This window comes from Pleurodeles waltl, chromosome 4_1 (genome assembly GCF_031143425.1).
Source record: "Pleurodeles waltl isolate 20211129_DDA chromosome 4_1, aPleWal1.hap1.20221129, whole genome shotgun sequence".
Lineage (NCBI taxonomy): Eukaryota > Metazoa > Chordata > Amphibia > Caudata > Salamandridae > Pleurodeles > Pleurodeles waltl.
In genome coordinates, this window is record NC_090442.1 from 469,399 (window position 1) to 495,303 (window position 25,905).

The following is a 25,905-nucleotide window of genomic DNA, read 5'->3' on the forward strand; positions in this document are numbered from 1 at the left end:
GTGGAGGTAAGTCCTTGCCTCCCCACGCTAGACTGCATTGCTGGGTACCGTGTGATTTGCAGCTGCTCCAGCTCCTTTGCACTCTTCCAGGATTTCCTTCATGTGAGAAAGTCGCCTCTTTCTAGCCTTGTTACCCCCACATTTGGCCTGTTTGTGAGTATATGTCAGGCGGTTTTCACTGTCTCACTGGGATCCTGCTAGCAAGGGCCCAGTGCTCATAGTGAAAAACCTTTGTTTTCAGTATGTTTGTTATGTGTCACTGGGACCCTGCTAGCCAGGACCCCAGTGCTCATATGTTTGTGGCCTATATGTATGTGTTCCCTGTGTGATGACTAACTGTCTCACTGAGGCTCTGCTAACCAGAACCTCAGTGGTTATGCTCTCTCTGCTTTCCAAATTGTCACTAACAGGCTAGTGACCCAATTCACCAATTCACATTGGCATACTGGAACACCCTTATAATTCCCTAGTATATGGTACTGAGGTACCCAGGGTATTGGGGGTCCAGGAGATCCCTATGGGCTGCAGCATTTCTTTTGCCACCCACAGGGAGCTCTGACAATTCTTACACAGGCCTGCCACTGCAGCCTGAGTGAAATAATGCCCACATTATTTCACAGCCATTTTACACTGCACATAAGTAACTTATAAGTCACCTATATGTCTAACCTTCACCTGGTGAAGGTTGGGTGCACAGTTACTTAGTGTGTGGGCACCCTGGCACTAGCCAAGGTGCACCCACATCGTTCAGGGCAAATTCCCTGGACTTTGTGAGTGCCGGGACACCATTACAAGCGTGCACTGTACATAAGTCACTACCTATGTACAGCGTCACAATGGTAACTCCGAACATGGCCATGTAACATGTCTAAGATCATGGAATTGTCACCATTCTGGCATTGGGGAGACAATTCCATGATCCCCCGAGTCCCCCGAGTCTCTAGCACAGACCCGAGTACTGCCAAATTGCCTTTCCCGGGGTTTCACTGCAGCTGTTGCTGCTGCCAACCCCTCAGACAGGTTTCTGCCCTCCTGGGGTCCATCCAGGCCTGGCCCAGGAAGGCAGAACAAAGGACTTCCTCAGAGAGAGGGTGTTACACCCTCTCCCTTTGGAAAAAGGTGTCAGGGCTGGGGAGTAGTATCCTCCCCAAGCCTCTGGTAATGCTTTAATGGGCACAGATAGTGCCCATCTCTGCATAAGCCAATCTTCACTGGTTCAGGGATCCCCCAGCCCTGCTCTGGTGCGAAACTGGACGAAGGAAAGGGGAGTGACCAGTCCCCTGACCTGCACCTCCCAGGGGAGGTGTCCAGAGCTCCTCCAGTGTGCTCCAGACCTCTGCCATCTTGGAAACAGAGGTGTTGCTGGCACACTGGACTGCTCTCTGTGGCCAGTGCCATCAGGTGACGTCAGAGACTCCTTCTGATAGGCTCTTACCTTTCTTACTAGCCTATCCTCCTTCCTAGGTGGCCAAACCTCCTTTTCTGGCTCTTTAGGGTCTCTGCTTTGGGGAATTCTTCAGATACCGAATGCAAGAGCTCATCAGAGTTCCTCTGCATCTCTCTCTTCACCTTCTGCCAAGGAATCGACCGCTGACTGCTCTGGACGCCTGCAAAACCGCAACAAAGTAGCAAAGATGACTACTGCAACCTTGTATCGCTGATCCTGCCACCTTCTCGACTGTTTTCCTGATGGTGCATGCTGTGGGGGTAGTCTGCCTCCTCTCTGCACTAGAAGCTCTGAAGAAATCTCCTGTGGGACGACGGAACCCTCCCCCTGCAACCGCAGGCACCAAAAGACTGCATCACCGGTCCTCTGGGTCCCTTCTCAGCAGAACGAGCGTGATCCCTGGAACTCAGTAACTCTGTCCAAGTGACTTCCACATTCCAGTGACTCTTCAGTCCAAGTTTGGTGGAGGTGGAGTGTCCCAGATAAACCTCTTTCCCCTGCACTATCTGGCACTTTGAAGCCTTGATATTGAGGCCTGCCTTTTGCAAGGCTTCCAAAACTTTCCACAGGTCGGCCAGGTGATCATCCCAGGTGGAGCTAAAGACAGCTATATCATCTAGATATGCTGCACTAAAAGCCTCCAACCCTTGCAGGACTGTATTCACCAACCTCTGAAAAGTGGCAGGTGCATTTTTCAAACCAAAGGGCATTACTGTGAATTGGTAGTGCCCTCCAATGGTGGAAAATTCAGTTTTTGCTCTAGCCTCCTCTGATAACTTGATCTGCCAATATCCTGCAGTCAAATCAAAGGTGCTTAGATACTTGGCAGATGCCAGTGTATCTATTAGCTCATCTGCCCTCTGTATAGGGTAAGCATCAATTTAAGTTACTTGGTTGAGACCTCCGTAGTCTGCGCAAAATCTCATTTCCCTTTATCCATCTTTGGAATGAGGTTTTGGTACAAGTACCACAGGAGAGGCCCATGGACTTTCAGAGTGCTCAACCACTCCCAGTTCAAGCATTTTCTGAACTTCTTGTTTTATGCAGTCTCTGACATGGTCAGGCTGCTACAGATCTTACTTTTGACAGGCAAGCTGTCTCCAGTATCTATAGTGTGCTCACACTAAGAAGTGGTGCCTGGCACAGTAGAAAAGAGTTCAGAAAACTGACCCAGGAGTTTTATGCAGTGGTCTTTCTGCTCAGCAGTAAGACAATCTGCTAGAACTACACCTTCCACTAGAGCATCTTGTTCTGTGGAAGAGAAGAGATCAGGGAGAGGGTCACTCTCTTCTTCCTGTCCTTCATCTGTTGCCATGAGCAGGGTGAGATCAGCCCTGTCATAGTAGGGTTTCAGGCGATTGACATGGAGCACCCTAAGGGGACTCCTGGCAGTGCCCAAGTCAACCAAGTAGGTGACTTCTCCCTTTTTCTCAACAATAATGTGGGGACCACTCCATTTGTCTTGGAGTGCTCTTGGGGCCACAGGCTCCAAGACCCACACTTTCTGCCCTGGTTGGTACTGAATCAGAACAGCCTTCTGGTCATGCCATTGCTTTTGGAGCTCTTGGCTGGCCTGAATGTTTTTACTGGCCTTTTTCATATACTCAGCCATTCTGGATCTTAGGCCAAGTACATAGTCCACTATGTCTTGCTTAGGAGCTTTTAAAGGTTGTTCCCAACCCTCCTTTACAAGTGTTAGTGGACCTCTTACAGGGTGTCCAAAGAGGTGTTCAAAGGGGCTGACGCCCACTCCTTTCTGGGGTACCTCCCTGTAAGCAAAATGGAGGCAAGGTACCAGGACATCCCAACTCCTACGAAGTTTTTCAGGGAGTCCCATTCTCATACCTTTGAGAGTTTTATTAAACCTCTCTACCAGTCCATTAGTCTGTGGATGATAAGGAGTGGTGAATTTGTAGGTTACACCACATTCCCTCCACATAGCTTTCAAGTATGCAGACATAAAGTTGCTACCCCTGTCTGATACAACCTCTTTAGGGAAACCCACCCTGGAAAAGATTCCCAGAAGGGCCATTGCCACTGTAGGATCTGTAGTGGTCCTTAGAGGAATTGCTTCAGGATATCTTGTGGCATGGTCCATAACAACCAAGATAAACCTATTGCCTGAAGCAGTAGGAGGGTCAAGGGGGCCAACTATGTCAACCCTACCCTTTCAAAAAGGACCCCAACCACAGGTAGTGGAATAAGGGGAGCCTTTGTTGTGCCACCAGTCTTGCCACTGCCTAGGCAGGTCACACAAGACTTTCAACAATCTTTAGTGTTCTCTGACATCCTAGGCCAGTGAAACAGGGGGAGAAGCCTTTCCCATGTTTTTATCTGGCCCAAATGCCCAGCCAAAGGAATGTCCTGTGAAAGAGTTAGGAGAACTCGCTGTACTGCAGGGCAATGACCAGTCTCCTGGCTGCTCCAGGTTTTGGGTCCCTTGCCTCGGTGTACAAGAGGTTGTCCTCCCACTAAACTCTATATGAGTCACTGACATACCCATTTTGCTGTTTGACAGCTTGCTATCTGAGACACTCTAATGGGGACAGATTTGCTGTGCCACACTCAGCTCTTCCCTGGCAGGTCCCCCTTCAACCAAAAGCTCAGCAGTGTCTGTTGCCAGCTCATCTGGTGAAGGTTCTGCAGAGGGAGGAAATTCTTCTTCCTCTGAAGGAGAATCATCTGTAGAGGGAGGGATAGTGGGTAGGGATTTACCCTTGCTACCCCTAGCTTTAGGGAGCACTTGGTCCATTGTTCCAGGTTCCAAGTTTCCCTGTCCTTTTTGCTTTTTGGCCTGAGCCCTTGGAAAAGCATAAATATGCCCAGGAATGCCCAGCATTGCTGCATGAGCCTCCAACTCCACTTCTGCCCAAGCTGATGTCTCTAAATCGTTCCCTAGTAGACAGTCTACAGGTAAATCTGAGGCAACCACAACTTTCTTTGGACCAGTAATCCCCCCCCCCCCCAGTTGAGATTCACAACAGCCATGGGGTGGCTAAGAGTGTTGTTATGAGCGTCTGTCACTTGGTCCTGCTGACCAAGTAGGTGTTGTTCAGGGTGCATCAGTTTCTCTATCACCATGGTAACACTGGCACCTGTGTCCCTGTAGGCCTGAACCTCAACACCATTTATTAGGGGAAGTTGCTTGTACTTATCCATATTAAGGGGAAAAGCAACCAAGGTGGCCTAATCAATAGCACCTTCAGAGACTAACACAGCCTCTGTGGTCTCCCTAACAAGGCCAACCCCAACTAAGTTACCAAAAGTGAGCCCAGCTACTCCCTTGATTGGCTGTTAGTAGGTTTGCTCCCACCACCACTGCTATTACTAGGGGCACTAGAATTTGCAGTAGGGGTTGTGGTAGTGGGAGGTTTGGTGTTTTTCTTTGGAATACTGGCATCAGTTGTCCAATGGCCTTTGACTTTACACAAATAACACCAAGGCTTTTTAGGTTGATTTGAAGAGGATTTGGACCCACCACCCCCACCAGAGGATTTTTGTGGGCCTGATGAAGACTCATTTTTATTTTTGTCCCCACCCTTGTCAGAAGACTTACCATCCTTCTTCTTGCCATCCTCGTCACCCCATATGAACTTTTCTGTTTACTCTTGTTCTGACCCATTGTCTGCCTTCTTTCCCAATTCTTGGGGAGAGGTCAGATCTGAGTCCACTAGATATTGGTGTAACAAGTCAGACACACAGTTATTCAGAATATGCTCTCTCAGAATAAGATTATACAGGCTTTCATAGTCAGAAACTTTACTGCCATGTAATCACCCTTCTAAGGCCTTCACTGGACAGTGAACAAAGTCTATCCAGTCTTGTGAGGACTCTTTTCTGGTGTCTCTGAACTTAATTGTGTATTGTTCAGTGGTTAAGCCAAATCCATCCAAGAGTGCATCCTTCAAAACTGCTAAATTGTTAGCATCACTTTCTCTAACAGTAAGGAGCCTATCCCTACCCTTTCCAGTGAAAGATAGCCACAATATAGCAGCCTACTGCCTTTGAGGGGCCCCCTGTACCATACAGACCCTCTCAAGTGTAGCAAACCACTTGTTGATGTCATCCCCCTCCTTGTAAGGGGGGACTATCTTCTGCAGATTCCTGGAATCATGCTCTCTAACAGGATTATTATCAGGAATACTGATGCTGCCACCATGGGGTCCTAACCCCAACCTCTGTCTCTTCTTCTCAATGTCTAGGGATTCCCTATCTATGGCCAGCTGTTGCTGTTCAAGCTTCAGTCTGGCCTCTTCAATCCTCAACTTTTTGAGTTCCCTTTCTAACAAGTTATCCTCAGGGTGGGTTGGTTGGGAATGCTTGGACACAGAAGACAAGTTTGAAACAAAAGAGGGGGATATGTCCCTAACTGACTGAACCCTAGCAACTTGGCTTCTAGGAATAAAGACTTCCCTACTGTAATGTGAACCTCCACTACTACCAACATTACTAGGTGTTCTGCTAGGGGGGGAGATCTGGTTCAGAACCCTCCCACCCTCCCTCAAGGAGATCTCCTGAGTCAGAATGAGAACCTTCTATTAACTTCTCATTTGATGTGCCGGTTTGGGACTCATTATTCACAATAAGCATGTTATATAGAAACTTTTTTGTAGGGTTCTTTCCTATCACTAAACCTCTATCTAAGCAGAGACTCCTTAGGCTCTTGTAATTTAAATTGTTAGAAGTAGTATTGACCATTTTAAGAGTAGAGTCTTCTACAGACATGATAGTAAAAGGTTTAGAAATAGTGAGAAGGAAGAAAACGTTTCAGAAGTTTTAAAGAACAGAGAAAAAAGCTTTTTCTAACTTTTTAGAAACTTTTAAAAGATTTAGAATACTTTTCAGAACTTTGTAAAAAGTTTAAGAGGAGAAAATCAAAACTTTTTGGTTAGGTGTACATACACTAAACTGTTTTGTATATTATTTTCTTATGAAAGGTACACAATGACAAAGTGGTAAGTAGTTACAAGTTCTTGTGCCACTGCTGCATAACCAATGTAGGAGGCTGGCCTGGCTTTTAGTGGGTACCAGAGGTGCTTACACCTTGTGCCAGGTCCAGTTATCCCTGACTAGTGTAGAAGAGGTGTTTCTAACAGCTAAGGCTGATAGAAGGTAGCTATGGCAAAGCAGCTTCGGCTGAAATAGGAGACATGTAAAGCTCCTACTATACCAATGGTGTCATATGCACAATATCATAAGAAAACACAATACAAAGAAGTACTAAAATTAAAGGTACTTTATTTTTATGACAATATGCCAAAAGTATCTCAGTGAGTACCCTCACTATGAGGATAAGTTATATACACAAGATATATGTACACAAACCCAAAATTTGGCAGGTAATAGCAAGAAAAGTAAATCAAGCAGTGTAAAATCACAGTAGATAGCATTAGGAGCACATGGGTATGGGGACAACACAAACCATATACTCCAAAAATGGAATGCGAACCACGAATGGACCTCAAAAATATGTGAGCTTGTAGAGGGTTGCTGGGACTGTAAGAAAACAGTGAGGGTTAGAAAAATAGCCCACCCCAAGACCCTGAAAGGTAGGTGTAAAGTGCACCTACTACCCCCAGAGAGCACAGAAGTCGTGATAGGGGGATTCTGCAAGAAGAACAACCACCAGCAATGCAACAACAGTGGATTTCTGGACCTGGGTACCTGTAAAAAAAGGGGACCAAGTCCAATAGTCACAACAGTGTCGAGAGTGGGCAGGAGCACAGGAAATGCCAGCTGGGGGTGCAAGGAAGCCGCCACCTGTTGGAAGAAGCATAGAGTTCTGCAAGAAAGAAGAGAGCTAGGAACTTCTCCTTGGGAGGATGGGTGTCCCTTATCGCGATGAAGCTTGCAGAGGTGTTCCCACGCAGAAAGACCGCAAACAAGCCTTGCTAGCTGCAAGGGTCGCGGTAGAGGTTTTTGGGTGCTGCTGTGGCCCAGGAGGGACCAGGATGTCGCCACTTGGAAGAGGAGACAGAGGGGACGCCCATCAACTCCAGGAGCCCTCACAGAAGTAGGCAGCACCCGCAAAAGTACCTGAACAGGCACTTGGAACAAAAGTGAACCGGAGTCCACCCAAAGTCACAAAAGGGAGTCCCATGACGCCGGAGGACAACTCAGAAGGTTGTGCACTGCAGGAAGGAGTGTCGGAGAACCAGGCTTGGCTGTGCACAAAGGAAATCCTGGAAGAGTGCACAGGAGCCGGAGCAGCTGCAAATCACACGGTATTTAGCAATGCAGTCTAGAGTGGGAAGGCAAGGACTTACCTCCACCAAACTTGGACTGAAGAGTCACTGGACTGTGGAGTCACTTGGACAGAGTTGCTGAGCTCCAGGGACCAAGCTTGTCATGCTGAGAGGGGACCCAGAGAACCAGTGATGCAGTCTTTTGGTGCCTGTGGTTGCAGGGGGAAGATTCCGTCGACCCACAGGAGATTTCTTCAGAGCTCCTGGTGCAGAGAGGAGAAAGGCTACCCCCAGAGCATCCACCACCTGGAAACAGTTGAGAAAGCCAGCAGGATTAAGCGATACAAGGTTGCTAGTAGTCGTCTTGCTACTTTGTTGCGGTTTTGCAGGCGTCCTGAGCAGTCAGCGGTCGATCCTTTGGCAGAAGGTGAAGAGGGAGATGCAGAGGAACTCTGGTGAGCTCTTGCATTCGTTATCTGCAGAATTCTCCAAAACAGAGACCCTATATAGCCAGAAAAGGAGGTTTGGCTACCAAGGAAGGAGGATTGGCTACCAAGAGAGGTAAGAGCCTATCAGAAGGAGCCTCTAACGTCACCTGCTGGCACAGGCCACTCAGAGCAGTCCAGTGTGCCACAAACACCTCTGTTTCCAAGATGGCAGAGGTCTGGGATACACTGGAGGAGCTCTGGGCACCTCCCCTGGGAGGTGCAGGTCAGGGGAGTGGTCACTTCCCTTTCCTTTGTCCAGTTTCGCGCCAGAGCAGGGCTGGGGGATCCCTGAACCGGTGTAGACTGGCTTATGCAGAGATGGGCAGCACCTGTGCCCATCAAAGCATTTTCAGAGGCTGGGGAAGGCTACTCCTCCCCAGCCATCACACCTATTTCCAAAGGGAGAGGGTATACACCCTCTCTCAGAGGAAATCCTCTGTTCTGCCTTCCTGGGCCAGGGCTGCCTGGACCCCAGGGGGGCAGAAACCTGTCTGAGGGGTTGGCAGCAGCAGCAGCAGCTGCAGTGGAGACCCCGGAAAGGTAGTTTGGCAGTATCCGGGTTCTGTGCTAGAGACCCGGGGGATCATGGAATTGTCTCCCCAATACCAGAATGGCATTGGGGTGACAATTCCATGATCTTAGACATGTTACATGGCCATGCTCGGAGTCGCCATTGTGACGCTATTCATAGGTAGTGACCTATGTATAATGCACGCGTGTAATGGTGTCCCCGCACTCACAAAGTCCGGGTAATTTGCCCTGAACGATGTGGGGGCACCTTGGCTAGTGCCAGGGTGCCCACACACTAAGTAACTTTGCACCCAACCTTCACCAGGTGAAGGTTAGACATATAGGTGACTTATAAGTTACTTATGTGCAGTGGTAAATGGCTGTGAAATAACATGGATGTTATTTCACTCAGGCTGCACTGGCAGGCCTGTGTAAGAATTGTCAGAGCTCCCTATGGGTGGCAAAAGAAATGCTGCAGCCCATAGGGATCTCCTGGAACCCCATTACCCTGGGTACCTTATTACCATATACTAGGGAATTATAAGGGTGTTCCAGTATGCCAATGTGAATTGGTGAAATTGGTCACTAGCCTGTTAGTGACAATTTGTAAAGAGAGCGCATAACCACTGAGGTTCTGGTTAGCCGAGCCTCAGTGAGACAGTTAGGCATCACACAGGGAACACATAGATATAGGCCACAAACTTATGAGCACTGGGGTCCTGGCTAGCAGGGTCCCAGTGACACATAACAAACATACTGACAACATAGAGTTTTCACTATGAGCACTGGGCCCTGGCTAGCAGGATCCCAGTGAGACAGTGAAAACACCCTGACATATACTCACAAACAGGCCAAAAGTGGGGGTAACAAGGCTAGAAAGAGGCTACTTTCTCACAGTACCTGCCTGCCCTTACCAATAACCCATTTTCCAACATCTGCGACCTTGATTTCCAGATGGGCAGGGCACTCTGGGAGCATCTGAGTGGCCGGGATAGGCAGGTGACGTTAGAGCCCCCTCCTGATTTGTGGACACTCAGTTCACTGACCTGCTCCCCTCTCAGGGCTATTTAGGGTCTCTCTCCTGACTGTTTCCTCAGATTCGGATTGCAAGACTCCACCAGGAATCCTCTGCATCCTGTACTTTAACTTCTGACTGAAGAAACTGTATCTGGAACCTTCAGGAACTCTACAAACTGCAACAAACAGGCCAAGATGACTTCTGCAACTTTGTATCTTCAGCTCCTGCCAGCAACTGCAACTGTTTTCCTGGTCGTGCATCCTCAGAGGACAGCCTGTCTTCAACCTGCACAGGAAAACCGAAGGAATTTTCCTTGGGGTGAAGGAGTCACCCCCTGCTTCTGCAGGCACCCTCAGCATTGACGACTAATGGTGTGGATCTTTTCTCCAGTGGACCTGCGTGGATCCTGCAACATGGGTGGTGGACTGAAGTGGTCCTGATGTTCCTCTCGTCCAGCTGTGCAACTTTGGTGGAGGTAAGAACTTGGCTCCCCACGCAACACAGTACCCCTTGCACTGCATGTTTATCAGCTATCAAGGCTTGTTTGCACACTTCCACAAAGTTCTTCATGCATCTGCAAATCCAGGCCCTCTGCTCCTTATCCTGCGACGCACAGCTTCCTGAGTGGTTCTACGGCGTCGTGGGAGCCTTTGTTGTTGTGCTGCATGGGCCTCTTCTGCAAATCCTTTTCCTGTGCTGTGGGACTCCTGTGCGTCCTGCCTGGGCTTCTGTGGTCTCTCTGAGTCACAGAGAACCTTCTTTGACTTGCCCACATAGGTAGAGTCCACCTGTTCCTTCCTGGTCCCGGGCAGCGCCATTTTCTCCTAACCACAAGACTTTCATGTTCCACAGCTGGTGGGTCGACTTCAGTGATGCAAACCATACTGCAATATTCCATCCAGCATGGGACATCAGGTGCACCAACCAGAAACCCAAATCCGTCTTCTTGGGTGTAATCCTGACTGTTCTTCAACAGTGGTTCCTCTTTTGCACCTTCATCCAGGATAGCAGGGGCTCCTTTTCTTCCTGGACTCTTCTGTGCTTCTTGGACTTGGTCCCCTTCTTCCACAGGTTTTCAGGTCCAGGAATCTACTGCTGGTGTCTTGCAGTCTCTTCTGGGTCTTCCATAATCCTGATTGTTGTTTTTGTGTGTTCTTGGGAAATTTCTTATACTTTACTCCTACTTTTCTGGGGTTGTTTCTAGTACTTACCGTTGGGGTTTTCTAGTACTCCCAGCTCCCCTCTACACACTACACTTGCCTAGGTGGGAAACCGACATTTGCATTCCACTTTCTTAGCATATGGTCTGTGTTCCCTCTTGGTCCATTTCTACCTTTTGTATTCTACGGTAATTGCACTGTTTTCTAAGCATTCCTATGACTATTTATGTATACTAGCGTATATAATAAGTGTATTACTTACCTCCTAAGGGAGTTTAGTCTCTAAGGTATTTTTGGTATTTGTGTCACCTAAATGAAGTACCTTTATTTTGTAACACAGTATTTCTTTCATGTGTGTGAGTAGTGTGTGACTACAGTGGTATTGCATGAGTTTTGCATGTCTCCTAGTTAGGCCTTGGGTGCTCATCCACACTACCCATAGAGAGCATGGCTTCTAGACACTGCCTACATTTCACTAATAAGGGACAACTGGACCTGGTATAAGGTGTAAGTACCTCAGGTACCCACTACAAACCAGACTAGCCTCCTACAAGGTGTGTTTCAGTTTCATGACAGGTCCATACAGATATATATTTGATATCACACCAGGACCTAGCATATGAACAATGTGAGGGTGTTACAGAGATAAATAGGTGTGTAATTGATGAGGATGTGATGTTGTGTAACACAATTTGATGCACACATCACTATCTGTAATTCTGAGATGTGCACACATGTTGATGAATGTGCCTGTGCAGTGTCAGTGACAAGACCAAAAAAAGCATCATGGAGCTGTCATTGGATTTTACATTGGGTACAGTTCTGCGCAGGTGCCCACAACATATATTTGGCCCAGGGACCACAAACCCCTTGCCAGGTCATTGGCAGGTCCTCAATTTGCTGAGGAGTTGATGGGAACAAGTATGAGTTTAGCTTACCATTTGTTGCGTACATGATGATGTCCATTTTGGATGTCACCAAGAAGGAACAGCAGTGGCATGAGGTGTACGATCGGCATCAATGTGGAATAGGATGTGTGTACCCGTGAACAGGTGAGTTTCAGTCTTATATCCCTCCCTTTCTGCCAACTCAGGTGTGGCTGTGGACCCCCACAGTTACGTCAATGGTAAGGCATTTCCTGATTGGGCCGGCGGTAACACTGGTGGTCTGCCCTCTGACAGATGCATTGGCCTATCCTGTGGCCACTGCGGTCAACCTCTCCTGGCGGCGGGACTGCCGGGGTCTTCCGTCTATGTACCCAGATGCTTCGTCATACGGTGGGCAGCCCGCCAACGGTGCAACAGTGATTCCTCCACCGCAACGTAGGCAGTACCAAAACCGCAAAGCTCATAATCAGACCCTAAATCTTTGGTTTGTATGTTAACCAATAATTTCTCTCTGATGTCTTGGTAGCCAACTGGACCCTAAAAGATTTCAATTCAGTTGGACAAAACATGGGCTCTGCAACCAAAAAGCTTGATTACAACTTGTATTAAACTGGGGTAATGGTAAAATCTCATGTAACTATATCCAGGGGAATCGTAACACCAGACAATTTCTTCTGGTTATAAATACATTCAGAATTCACAATTCAGTGGGTACTTAATGTACATGTTTGCCATCTTTTTTTTAAGCAAGTGATAAACATATATGGTGACCTGTAGGTGGGACTGGGAGTTGAGTTGGGGGCTAAAAGGGAAGAAGAAAGATGTTTTCTGACGGGGCATTGGATTCTCCCCCAGTTACAAAAATCAGGAAATGAGGGTTAGGTGTTCCTGGAACTAAAGCCTTGTGTATTTTCCATCCACAATTAAAGGCTGGAGAATGGGTTATTGTTCTCCCACAGCAAAAAAGCTTTGTGTGGAAAAATCTACACACTCTAATTCATGCAGTGTTTTGGGCCAGATATATGAAGCAATGTTTCTGTTTGCGACCGGTATAATCCTTTTTGGCAGGTACCACCCCTATATTGCAAATCCGTAACTAATTACCGAGTCATAAAATAGGGTTTCTGACTCGCTACTAGGAAGGGGTGTGCCAAAGGTGTCCCTTCCTCATTTCATGTTGCACTGGTGTCTGGGAATATTTTGTGACCCGGAATACGGTCGCAAAACATTCGCAGTTACCACCAACGTCATGTGGGTGGTAAGCTATTCGCAAACAGAAAAAGAACCTCAAGGGAGCCTTCCCCTTTGCGAATGGGGGTGCAAACATTTTTTAATGGACCACTGACTGCTCTTAAAAAAAACAAGTGAAAACTTTTCATTTTTCTTTATTTAATGCATCCCATTTTCCTGTAAGAGAAATGGGCTGTATTACAAAAAAAAGATTGCCTTATTTTAGAACAATCATAGACATGGTGGTCGCTGACCCCAGCAGACCACCATCCCAGTGATGGTGGCTATTCCCAAATGGGTCACAAATTGCGACGTGCCTCATGATTATTAATGAGGCAGGTGTCTTGCGACCCATTTGGGAATTGCAAACAGTGTTAAACACTCTGTTGTACAAAGCAGTTTGCGATTTACTAATATTAAATTGCTATTAAGAAATGGAAAGCCTTAAGCTACATTCAACTGGTCTTTTGTTTCATTGAGGTAATCTTGCTCAGAGTGACTTAGAATACAGCCCAAAGAATGAAACCATCAACATGGATTTAGCTTTTTGCATCTACGTTTTGGAATGAGAATTATGCATTCTTAATGAATATTGTTTGATGGCTGGACATAAGTTCATTCCTTGATCCAAGGATGCTGAGATGTAGGAGTCTGAGCTATTCATCTGTTTTGCGAAGATATGACCGTGTCTATTTACAGTTTTTAGGAGTGCCTTTCTTACAGTCTCAGTTAGGTGTAAAGTATTAGTAACTAAACAACTTGGGTATGTTCTGGAATTTGCGACTGAATGTGGTTGTCATCCTTTATTTTGGTCTCAATTATAAACAAAAATGGGATGCCGCACTGTTAGTGCTGAATTTAACCCACTGAGCTTGTGTTTTGTGTTTCAGGTGAACAGGTTTCTCCAGAAGATACATTTTAAGACTTCTTCTGGGCATGACATTTTTTTCGATGACAAAGGGCAAGTACCAGCAAAGTATGACATTCTAAACTGGGCTTACAAAAGCTACCTTGTCTTGAAAGTTATTAAGGTTGGACATTTAGATCTCACAGCACAACCAGGACAGCAACTTATCATCAACGAGAGCGCCATTACGTGGCATGTTAGTGGTGACCAGAAGAATCAGGTCAGTCTAATGTTCTTCAGACATTCAACTAATGGCAGTCAGGTGGGACCAACTTCAGCTATTTTAACTTGAAATCAACTAATGTTCCATCCGGTGAGAAGCATTGCTCCACTTCTAAAGTTTAAAGAGAGCAGTAAGCTGCGGAACACACACTGCTAAGCACGTTGCGTCTAGGCGCTAAGGGGCATATTTATGAACCCCGTTGTGTCACACTTGCACCACACATTGTAATGCAAGTGCGAAACAACATAAAATAGAGATTTATGAAGCCATGCAAGGTCACTTTGCGTGGCCATGAGTGGCAGCAAAAATCTGAAGTAGAGAAACAGCTGAAATCACTATGTTGCCTTACTCTGCCCCCGAGAAGGCGTTTCATGGGGGTTGAATGGGTGTTCTCACACAAATCAAGTGGTTTTTGACGTAGTCCCTGATTTCCCCGAAGTCGAAGAGCAATGAAAGCGCCAAAAAGACACACTTTTTAAGGGGGCATGTAACGAGGAGAAGTATTTATTTTTCTTTTCGTTAGTTCCTCTTTCTATGTGTGCTGCATTCATCACAACGGTGACAGATATCCCGTCAGCCAAAATCGCAACCTCATTCTGTCCCCTAGGGTTTAGATTTCAACAGATGAGATATGTGTCACCATTGTGACCGAGTAACCCATCCACCAAGTTTTAAATCAGGCCCCAAGTTGTTATCTTAACTGCAGTCACTGGTGCATCAGTCATAAGAGCATCTCTGGGCAGCTTTCATTGGCTTATGAGTGGGCAAGAATTGAGTTCACTCTCAACTTACGAATATATCTACAGCTTACCCTTGCAGGCCCTTTCTTGATGCAACTATCTTCAATGATTCCTCACGATGTGTGAAAATTAACATTGCACAATCGTATACTGTCCACATTGCATGTATTTTCTTTCTTTAAATATGTCTTGTTAAATGTAGTGTAGTCCAAATAAAAGCACATGCTAGAATTTGTGTTTGGCTTCCTTACAATGAGAAATTAAATTAAATTTGACTTATAACATATGCATTGCTGCATAGACCCTATTTTAAATATTAGCATATTTTGCCCTATAAACTACATTTTAAGACATACATATCTGAGGTTTCAGCCAAACAATGAATATTCAATTGATGACACTCAATGATGTTCATATTCTCCAAATCTTTGCAAAGCATACTAAAAATCAATCAAAAAATCAAGTAATCTAAAAAGCCTATTTTACTATTTTGTGACTAAACAAATGCTTGTGGTGAAGTATGCATTGTGTGCAACCACTGAACAAATTAAGCACAGTTTCTCCTTGATTCTACTTCACTTCACAGGCTTCTCGCTCGGTCTGCAGTGAGAGCTGCCTCCCAGGGTCCCGCAAAGCTCCAAGAGAAGGGAAGCCTGTCTGCTGCTTTTACTGTGTGCCCTGTGCCGATGGGGAGTTTTCCAACAGGACCGGTATGTGAAAAACTGGCTTCCTAAAGCCTCACATTAGATAGATGTTAAATACTGGTAAAATTGTTCTGGATGTCAGAAGATGAATAGTGCCTGCAACATAAAACCACCAATAAGATGTGATAAAACAAAAAAACGGTTAATATAGTATGCTCAATGTAACATCTGCACCCTGCATTTCTTCTTTAAACACACAGTTATTTTACATGTAATTTAATATTACTTATAATAATAGTATCATAACATTATAATATAAGTAATATTACTTACAATATAAGAAATATCACATATAGTTATATAAGTATTATCACTTATAGTAATTGTATCATAATATCATAATATAAGTAATAGCACTTATAACAAATATCACATTTAGTTATATGTCTTATTACTTATAGTAATTGTATCATAATATTATAATATAAGTAATAGCGCTTATAATATAAGTAATATCTGTAGGAAAGTACCATCTTACCTGGCGTGTTACCCTCATTTTCACTGTATGTATGGTTGTTTTTCCCCTGGTATCACAGGGATATTGCTAGCCAGGACCCCAGTGCTCATGAGTTGTGCACTGTATGTGTTCCCTGTGTGGTGGCTAACTGTATCACTGAGGCTCTGCTAACCAGAACCTCAGTGGTTATGCTCTCTCTGCTTTTAAAATTGTCACTGCAGGCTAGTGACTAATTTCACCAATTCTCATTGGCACACTGGAACACCCATATAATTCTATAGTGTAGGAGGCTGGCCTGGCTTATAGTGGGTATCTTGTGGTACTTACACCTTGTGCCAGGTCCAGTTGTCCCTTATTAGTGTAGAAGAGGTGTTTCTAGCAGCTTAGGCTGTTAGAGGTAGCTATGGCAAAGCAGCTTAGACTGAACTTAGAGACATGCAAAGCTCCTACTATACCACTTATATCATATTGCACAATATCATAAGAAAACACAATACTCAGAATTACTAAAAATACAGGTACTTTAGTTTAGTGACAATGGGGGTCATTTTGACATCGGCGGTCTTTTGTCAAGACCGCTGAGGGACCGCCGTGCTGAAAACCGCCAGTGGTGTCGGTTTTCCGCTCGGCGTATTATGACTGTTGGCAGCCCTCCTTCCTTTTTCAGATGGAGAGCTGCGAACAGCCATACTGGCAGTCGGCGGGGAAGTGGAGGTTGCTCCACCTCCACGTCAACAGAACACCACCCACCGAATCACGTCCTGTGATTCGGCGTGGTGGTGTTCTGTTGACGGTGTGGTGTCGGCGGAACAGCTCCCATGGATCCCGTCCCCCCCCCGGAGGATCAATGGACCAGGTAAGTTGATCGTCCATTAGGGGAAGGGGGTGGGGGGGTGTTGTGTGTTGTGTGCGTGCATGGGGGTGTGCGTGTGTGTATGTAGAGGGGGTGTGTGAGTGCGTGTATGCTTGCGGGGGTGTTGTGTGTTTGGGAATGAGTGCGTGTATGTCTGTAGGTATGTCTGTATGGATGTGTGCGTGTATGTTTGAATGTGGATGTGCATGTCTGTGTGTTGGTGGTGCCTGCGTGCGTGTTGGCTGTGTATGAGTGATTTGATGTTGGGGGTAGGGGTGGGGAGGGGGGGTCCTGCCACCTTTGGGGGGTGGCAGGGGAGGTGGTGGGTGTAGGGGGGGAGTCGGGATGGGGGGTGGGGGAGACCCCTATCAGTGCCAGGGAAGGCATTCCCTGGCACTGATAGTGCTTACCGCCATGGATTTCATGGCGGTTCCAAACCGCATGAAAACCATGGCGGTCAGCCAGGTCCAAATACCGCCGGCGGAATAGTGACGACCGCCGGGCTGGAGACCCAGATCTCCAGCCCAGCAGTCGTCTCCGCTCTGGCGGGCGGAGCGGAGAAGAGGTGGATGACCATGGCGGTAACCACACACTAAGTAACTTGGCACCCAACCTTCACCAGGTGAAGGTTAGACATATAGGTGACTTATAAGTTACTTATGTGCAGTGGTAAATGGCTGTGAAATAACTTGCACGTTATTTCACGCAGGCTGCAGTGGCAGGCCTGTGTAAGAATTGTCAGAGCTCCCTATGGGTGGCAAAAGAAATGCTGCAACCCATAGGGATCTCCTGGAACCCCAATAACCTGGGTACCTCAGTACCATACACAAGGGAATTATATGGGTGTACCAGTATGCCAATGTGAATTGGTAAATTTAGTCACTAGTCTGTTAGTGACAAATTTGGAAAGCAGAGAGAGCATAACCACTGAGGTTCTGGTTAGCAGAGCCTCAGTGAGACAGTTCGGCATCACACAGGGAACGCATACAGGGCACATACTCTGAGCATTGGGGCCCTGCCTGGCAGGGTCCCAGTGACACAAGGACTAAAACAACATACATACAGTTAATATGGGGGTAACATGCCAGGCAAGATGGTACTTTCCTACACCAACTGGGGAAACCCAGAGGCTTTCTGAAGGCTCAATCACCCCTAAGTCCAACATTTTCTGCACGTCTTGTTTAATGCAGTCCCTGACATGGTCAGGCTGCCTATAAATTTTGCTTTTGACAGGCAAGCTGTCTCCAGTATCAATTGTATGTTCACACCAAGTAGTAGTACTCGGTATAAGTGAAAAGAGTTCAGAAAACTGACTTAGGAGATTGACACCGTTGTCTTTCTGTTCAGCAGTAAGACAATCTGCTAAAACCACTCCCTCCAATAAGCCATCAGCTTGAGTGGTGGAAAAGAGATCTGGGAGAGGGTCACTCCCTTCTTCCTGTTCCTCATCTGTTGCCATGAGCAGGGTGAGATCAGCCCTGTCATAGTAGGGTTTTAGGTGGTGTAGGAAAGTACCATCTTGCCTGGCATGTTACCCCCATATTTCACTGTATGTATGTTGTTTTAGTCCTGGTGTCACTGGTCCCCCATCACGACAATTGTGTTCTTTTGGGATAGTAGGGGTACTTTACTCCTACTTTTCAGGGTCTTGGGGTGGGGTATCTTGGACACCCTGACTGTTTTCTTACAGTCCCTGCGACCCTCTACAAGCATATAGGTCTGGGGTCCATTTGTGATTCGTATTCCACTTTTGGAGTATATGGATTGTGTTGCCCCTAGACCTATGTTCACCTATTGCATCCTATTGTAATTCTACACTGTTTGCATTACTTTTTTTTACTATTACTTACCTGTTTTGGGTTTGTGTACACATAACTTGTGTATATGACTTACTTTCTATCTGAGGGTACTCACTGAGATACTTTTGGCATATTGTCATAAAAATAAAGTACTCTGAGTATTGTGTTTTCTTATGATATTGTGCTATATGATATAAGTGGTATACTAGGAGCTTTGCATGTCTCCTAGTTCAGCCTAAGCTGCTTTGCCATAGCTACCTTCTATCAGCCTAAGCTGCTAGAAATACCTCTTCTACACTAATAAGGGATAACTGGACCTGGCACAAGGTGTAAGTACCTCTGGTACCCACTACAAGCCAGGCCAGCCTCCTACATTGATTGTGCATCGGTGGGATAAGTACTTGTAACTGCTTACCACTTTGTCATTGTGTACTTTTCATAAGAGAATAATATACAAAACATGTTAAGTGTATGTGCACCTAACCAAAAAGTTTTGCTTTTCTTCTCCCAAACTTTTTCCAAAGTTCTGAAAAGTTTCTCTAAACTTCTAAAAGTTTCCAAAAAGTTAGAAAAAGTTTATTTCTCTGTTCTTTAAAGAGTTCTGAAACTTTTTCTTTCTTCTCACTGTGTCTAAACCTTCTTCTATCATGTCTGATGTAGAGTCTACCTTAAAATAGTCAATACTACCTATAACAATTTGAATTACAAGAGCCTAAGGAGCCTCTGCTTAGATAGAGGTTTAGTGACAGGAAAGAACCCTACAAAAGAGTTTCTATATAACATGCTTATTGTGAATGATGAGTCCCAAGCAGGCACTTCAAATGAGAAGTTAATAGATGGCTCCCATTCTGACTCAGGGGATCACTTTGAGGGAGGTGGGGAGGGTTCTGTTCCAAATCTGCCCCATAGCAGACCACCTACTAATGCTGGTAGTAATAGAAGCGCCCATCATAGTAGGGGTGTTTTTATTCCTGGAGGCCAGGTTGTTAGAGTCCAGTCAGTTAGGGACATATCTCTCTCTGTTGTTTCCAAATTATCTTCTGTGTACAAGCATTCCCAACCCACCCACCCTGAAGACAACATGTTAGAAAGGGAACTCAAAAAGTTGAGAGTGGAAGAGACCAGACTGAAGCTTAAACAGCAACAGCTGGCTCTAGATAGGGAATCCCTAGACCTGGAGAAGGAGAGACGGAGATTGGGGTTAGGACCCCATGGTGGCAGCAGCAGTATTCTTGATAGCATGATTCCAGGAATCTGCACAAGATAGTCCCCCCTTACAAGGAGGGGGATGACATCAACAAGTGGTTTGCTGCACTTGAGAGGGACTGTATGGTACGGGGGTCCCTCAAAGGCAGTGGGCTGCTATCCTATGACTATTTTTCAGTGGAAAGGGTAGGGATAGGCTCCTTACTGTTAGAGAAAGTGATGCTAACAAGTTTGCAGATTTGAAGGATGCACTCTTGGATGGATTTGGTTTAACCACTGAACAATACAGGATTAAGTTCAGAGGCACCAGAAAAGAGTCCTCACAAGACTGGACAGACTTTGTTGACTGTTCAGTGAAGGCCTTGGAGGGGTGGTTACATGTCAGTAAAGTTTCTGACTATGAAAGCCTGTATAATCTTATTCTGAGAGAGCATATTCTGAATAACTGTGTGTCTGACTTGTTGCACCAATATCTAGTGGACTCAGATCTGACCTCTCCCCAAGAATTGGGAAAGAAGGCAGACAAATGGGTCAGAACAAGAGTGGACAGAAAAGTTCATACAGGTGGTGACAAGGGTGGCAAGAAGAAGGATGGTAAGTCTTCTGACAATGGTGGGGACAAAAGTAAAACTGAGGGGGTCATTCCAATATTGGCGGGCGGCGGGTGCCGCCGGCCAAGCGGAAACCGCCAATTGGCCGCTCCGCGGTCAAAAGACTGCGGAGGCCATTCAGACTTTCCCGCTGGGTTGGCGGGCACCCACCAAGGGAGCGCCCACCGGCCCAGCGGGAAAGGCCCTGCAACACAGAAGCCGGCTCCGAATGGAGCCGGCAGTGTTGCAGGGGTGCGACGGGTGCAGTTGCACCCGTCGCGATTTTCACTGTCTGCTATGCAGACAGTGAAAATCATGCTGGGGCCCTGTTAGGGGGCCCCTGCACTGCCCATGCCATGCCAGGGGCCCCACGACACCCGTTCCCGCCATCCTGTTCCTGGCAGTAGAAACCGCCAGGAACAGGCTGTCGGGAAGGGGGTCGGAATCTCCATGGCGGCGCTCGTTGCAGCGCCGCCATGGAGATTCAGCCCAGCCAGGGGAAATCCGGCGGGAAACCGCCGGATCCCCTTTTCCGACCGCGGCTTTACAGCCGCGGTCGGAATAGGCAGGGAAGCACCGCCAGCCTGTTGGCGGTGCTTCCGTCATTTTAGCTCTGGCGGTGGCGGACCGCCAGGGTTAGAATGACCCCCTGAGTCTTCATCAGGCCGACAAAAATCCTCTGGTGGGGGAGGTGAGTCCAAATCCTCTTCCAATAATCAAGTTAAAAAGCCTTGGTGTTATTTGTGTAAAGTCAAAGGCCATTGGACATCTGGTGCCAGTTGTCCAAAGAAAAATACCAAACCTCCCACTACCACTATCCCTAGTGCAAATTCTAGTGCCCCTAGTAATAGCAGTGGTGGTAGGAGCAAACCTACTAATAGCCAATCCAAGGGAGTAGCTGGGCTCACTTTTGGTAATTTAGTTGGGGTTCGTCTTGTTAGGGAGACCACAGAGGCTGTGTTAGACTCTGAAGGTGCCATTGATATGGCCACCTTGGTTGCTTGTCCCCTTAATATGGATAAGTACAAGTAACTTCCCCTAATAAATGGTGTTGAGGTTCAGGCTTCCAGTGACACAGGTGCCAGTGTTACCATGGTAATAGTGAAACTGGTACACCCTGAACAGCACCTACTTGGTCACCAGTACCATGTGACAGACGCTCATAAGAACACTCTTAGTCACCCCATGGTTGTTGTGAATCTCAACTGGGGGGAGGTTACTGGTCCAAAGAAAGTTGTGGTTGTCTCAGATTTACCTGTAGACTGTCTACTAGGAAATGATTCAGAGAGATCAGCTTGGGCAGAAGTGGAGTTGGAGGCTCATGCAGCAATGCTGGGCATTCCTGGGCATACTTTAGCTTTGACAAGGGCTCAGGCCAAAAAGCAAAAAGGACAAGGTAACTTGGATCCTGGAACAATGGACCAAATGCTCCCTAAAGCTAGGGGTAGCAAGGGTAAATCCCTACCCACTATCCCTCCCTCTACAGATGATTCTCCTTCTGAGGAAGAAGAATTTCCTACGTGTGCAGAACCTCCACCAGATGAGCTGGCAGCAAACACTGCTGAGCTTTTGGGTGAAGAGGGACGTGCCAGGGAACAGCTGAGTGTGGCACAGCAAACCTGGCCCACATTAGAGGGTCTCAGACAGCAAGCTGTCAAGCAGCAAAATGGAGATGTCAGTGACTCAGAAAGAGTTTACTGGGAGGACAACCTCTTGTACACAGAGGCAAGGGACCCAAAACATGGTGCAGCCAGGAGATTGGTAATTCCCCTGCAGTACAGAGAGTTCCTCCTAACTCTGGCACATGACATTCCTTTGGCTGTCAATTTGGGCCAGATAAAAACATGGGAAAGGCTTGTCCTCCTGTTTCACTGGCCTAGGATGTCAGAAGACACAAAATATTTTTGTAAGTCTTGTGTGACCTGCCAAGCCAGTGGGCCAGTGGGAAGACTGGTGGCACACCAAAGGCTCCCCTTATTCAATACCTGTGGTTGGGGTTCCCTTTGAAAAGGTAGGGGTTGACATAGTTGCCCCCCTTGACCCTCCTACTGCTTCAGGCAATAGGTATGTCTTGGTGGTTGTGGACCATGCCACCAGATATACTGTAGCAATTCCTCTAAGGACCACTACAGCACCTGCAGTGGCACAAGCCCTCCTGGGAATCTTTTCCAGAGTAAGTTTCCCAAAACAGGTTGTATCAGACAGAGGTAGCAACTTTATGTCTGCATACTTGAAAGCTATGTGGAAGGAATGTGGTGTAACACACAAATTCACCACTCCTTCTCATCCACAGACTAATGGACTGGTAGAGTGGTTTAATAAAACTCTCAAAGGAATGATAATGGGACTCCCTGAAAAACTCAGGATGAGATAGGATGTCCTGTTACCTTGCCTCCTTTTTGCTTACAGGGAGGTACCCCAAAACGGAGTGGGCTTCAGCCCCTTTGAACTTCTATTTGGACACCCTGTAAGAGGTCCGCTAACACTTGTGAAGGAGGGTTGGGAACAACCTTTAAAAGCTCCCAAACAGGACATAGTGGACTATGTACTTGGCCTAAGATCCAGAATGACTGAGTACATTAAAAAGGCCAGTAAGAACCTTCAGGCCAGCCAAGAGCTCCAGAAGCAACAGCATGACCAGGAGGCTGTTCTGATCCAGTACCAACCAGGACAGAAGGTGTGGGTATTGGAGCCTGTGGCCCCGAGAGCACTCCAGGACAAATGGAGTGGACCCCATCTAATTGTTGAGAAAAAGGGTGAGGTTACCTATCTGGTAGACCTGGGTACTGCCAGGAGACCCCTTAGGGTGATTCATGTCAACCGCCTAAAACCCTACTATGACAGGGCTTATCTCACCCTGTTCCTGGCAACAGATGAAGGACAGGAAGAAGAAATTGACCCTCTCCATGATCTCTTCTCCTCCACTGAAGAGGATGCTACAGTGGAGGGAGTAGTTTTAGCAGATTGTCTGACTGCAGAACAGAAAGACAACTGCATAAATCTCCTTGGACATGTTTTCTGAACTCTTTTCAACTGTGCCTGGCACCACATCTTGGTGTGAACACACAATTGATACTGGAGTCAGCATGCCTGTCAAAAGTAAAATCTATAGGCAGCCTGGCCATGTCAGGGACTGCATAAAACAAGAGGTTCAGAAAATGCTTGATCTAGGAGTGGTTGAACCTTCTGAAAGCCCATGGGCGAGTCCTGTGGTGCTTGTACCAATGCCTCACTCAAAAGATGGAAAAGGGAGATGAGGTTTTGTGTAGGCTACAGAGGTCTCAATCAGGTAACAAAAACTGATGCTCACCTAGGGCAGATGAGCTCATAGATACATTGGCATCTGCCAAGTATCTAAGCACCTTTGATTTGACTGCAGGGTATTGGCAGATCAAATTGGCTGAGGATGCTAAACCTAAAACTGCATTTTCAACTACAGGAGGGCACTACCAATTTACAGTGATGCCCTTTGGTTTGGAAAATGCACCTGGCACTTTTCAGAGGTTGGTGAACACAGTCCTGCAAGGGTTGGAGGCTTTTAGTGCAGCATATCTTGATGATATAGCTGTCTTTAGCTCCACCTGGGATGAGCACCTGGTCCACCTTTGGAAAGTTTCGGAGGCCCTGCAAAAGGCAGGCCTCACTATCAAGACCTCAAAGGGCCAAATAGGGCAGGGAAAGGTGGTTTATCTGGGACACCTGGTAGGTGGAGAACAGATTGCACCACTTCAGGGGAAAATCCAGACAGTCATGGATTGGGTTCCCCCTACAACACAGACACAGATGAGAGCCTTCTTAGGCCTCACTGGGTATTACAGGAGATTCATTAAAAACTATGGCTCCATAGCAGCCCCACTTAATGATCTCACCAGTAAAAAGATGCCTAAAAAGGTACTGTGGACAGCTATCTATCAGAAAGCTTTTCAGGAGCTCAAACAGGCCATGTGGTCTGCACCTGTCCTAAAAAGCCAATGTTACTCCAAGAAATTGATTGTTCAAACTGATGCATCTGAATTAGGGGTAGCGGTATCACAACTGAATTCCGAGGGCCAGGATCAACCAGTTGCTTTTATTAGCAGAAGGATGACCCCTAGAGAAAAGCATTGGTCTGCCATAGAGAGGGAGGCCTTTGCTGTGGTCTGGACACTGAAAAAGTTGAGGCCATACCTGTTTGGCACTCACTTTATTGGTCAGACAGACCACAAACCTCTACTTTGGCTAAAACAAATGAAAGGCGAAAACCCTAAATTGTTGAGGTGGTCCATATCTCTACAGGGAATGGACTATACAGTGGAACATAGACCTGGGAGTACCCACTCCAATGCAGATGGACTCTCCAGATATTAACACTTAGACAATGAAGACTCATCAGGTCATGGCTAGTCTTATTGTCCTTCGTTATGGGGGGGAGGGTTGTGTATGAAAGTACCATATTGCCTGGCATGTTACCCCCATATTTCATTGTATATATCTTATTTTAGTCTATGTGTCACTGGGACCCTGTCAGGCAGGGCCCCAGTGCTCATAAGTATGTGCCCTGTATGTGTTCCCTGTGTGATGCCTAACTGTCTCACTGAGTCTCTGCTAACCAGAACCTCAGTGGTTATGCTCTCTCTGCTTTCCCAATTTGTCACTAACAGGCTAGTGACTAAATTTACCAATTCACATTGGCATACTGGTACACCCATATAATTCCCTAGTATATGGTACTGAGGTACTAAGGGTATTGGGGTTCCAGGAGATCCCTATGGGCTGCAGCATTTCTTTTGCCACCCATAGGGAGCTCTGACAATTCTTATACGGGCCTGCCACTGCAGCCTGAGTCAAATAACGTCCACGTTATTTCACAGCCATTTACCACTGCACTTAAGTAACCTATAAGTCACCTTTATGTCAAACCTTCACCTGGTTAAGGTTGGGTGCAAAGTTACTTAGTGTGTGGGCACCCTGGCACTAGCCAAGGTGCCCCCACATCGTTCAGGGCAAATTCCGCGGACTTTGTGAGTGCGGGGACAGCATTTCACGCGTGCACTATACATAGGTCACTACCTATGTATAGCGTCACAATGGTAACTCAGAACATGGCCATGTAACATGTCTAAGATCATGGAATGGCATTGGGGAGACAATTCCATGATCCCCCGAGTCTCTAGCACAGACCCGGGTACTGACAAACTACCTTTCCCGGGGTTTCACTGCAGCTGCTGCTGCTGCCAACCCCTCAGACAGGATTCTGCCCTCCTGGGGTCCAGCCAGGCCTGGTCCAGGAAGGCAGAACAAAGAACTTCCTCAGAGAGAGGGTGTTACACCCTCTCCCTTTGGAAAAAGGTGTCAGGGCTGAGGAGGAGTAGCCTCCCCTAGCCTCTGGAAATGCTTTGATGGGCACAGATGGTGCCCATCTCTGCATAAGTGAGTCTACACCGGTTCAGGGATCCCCCAGCCCTGCTCTGGCGTGAAACTGGACAAAGGAAAGGGGTGTGCCCAGAGCTCCTCCAGTGTGC

At 46.8% G+C, this 25,905-nt stretch overlaps 1 protein-coding gene across 1 annotated transcript in view; it reads left to right on the forward strand.

Moving 5' to 3' along the window:
• The window catches only part of LOC138288389 (vomeronasal type-2 receptor 26-like), a gene marked incomplete at its 5' end in the record, with an annotated part of 512,420 nt that overhangs the window by 465,194 nt on the left and 21,321 nt on the right, over positions 1-25,905 (forward strand). Inside the window, 2 exons of the mRNA XM_069229953.1 lie at positions 13,816-14,052; positions 15,382-15,505. Coding sequence (XP_069086054.1) covers positions 13,816-14,052; positions 15,382-15,505 — 361 coding nt within the window. The remainder of the gene's footprint in view (positions 1-13,815; positions 14,053-15,381; positions 15,506-25,905) is intronic.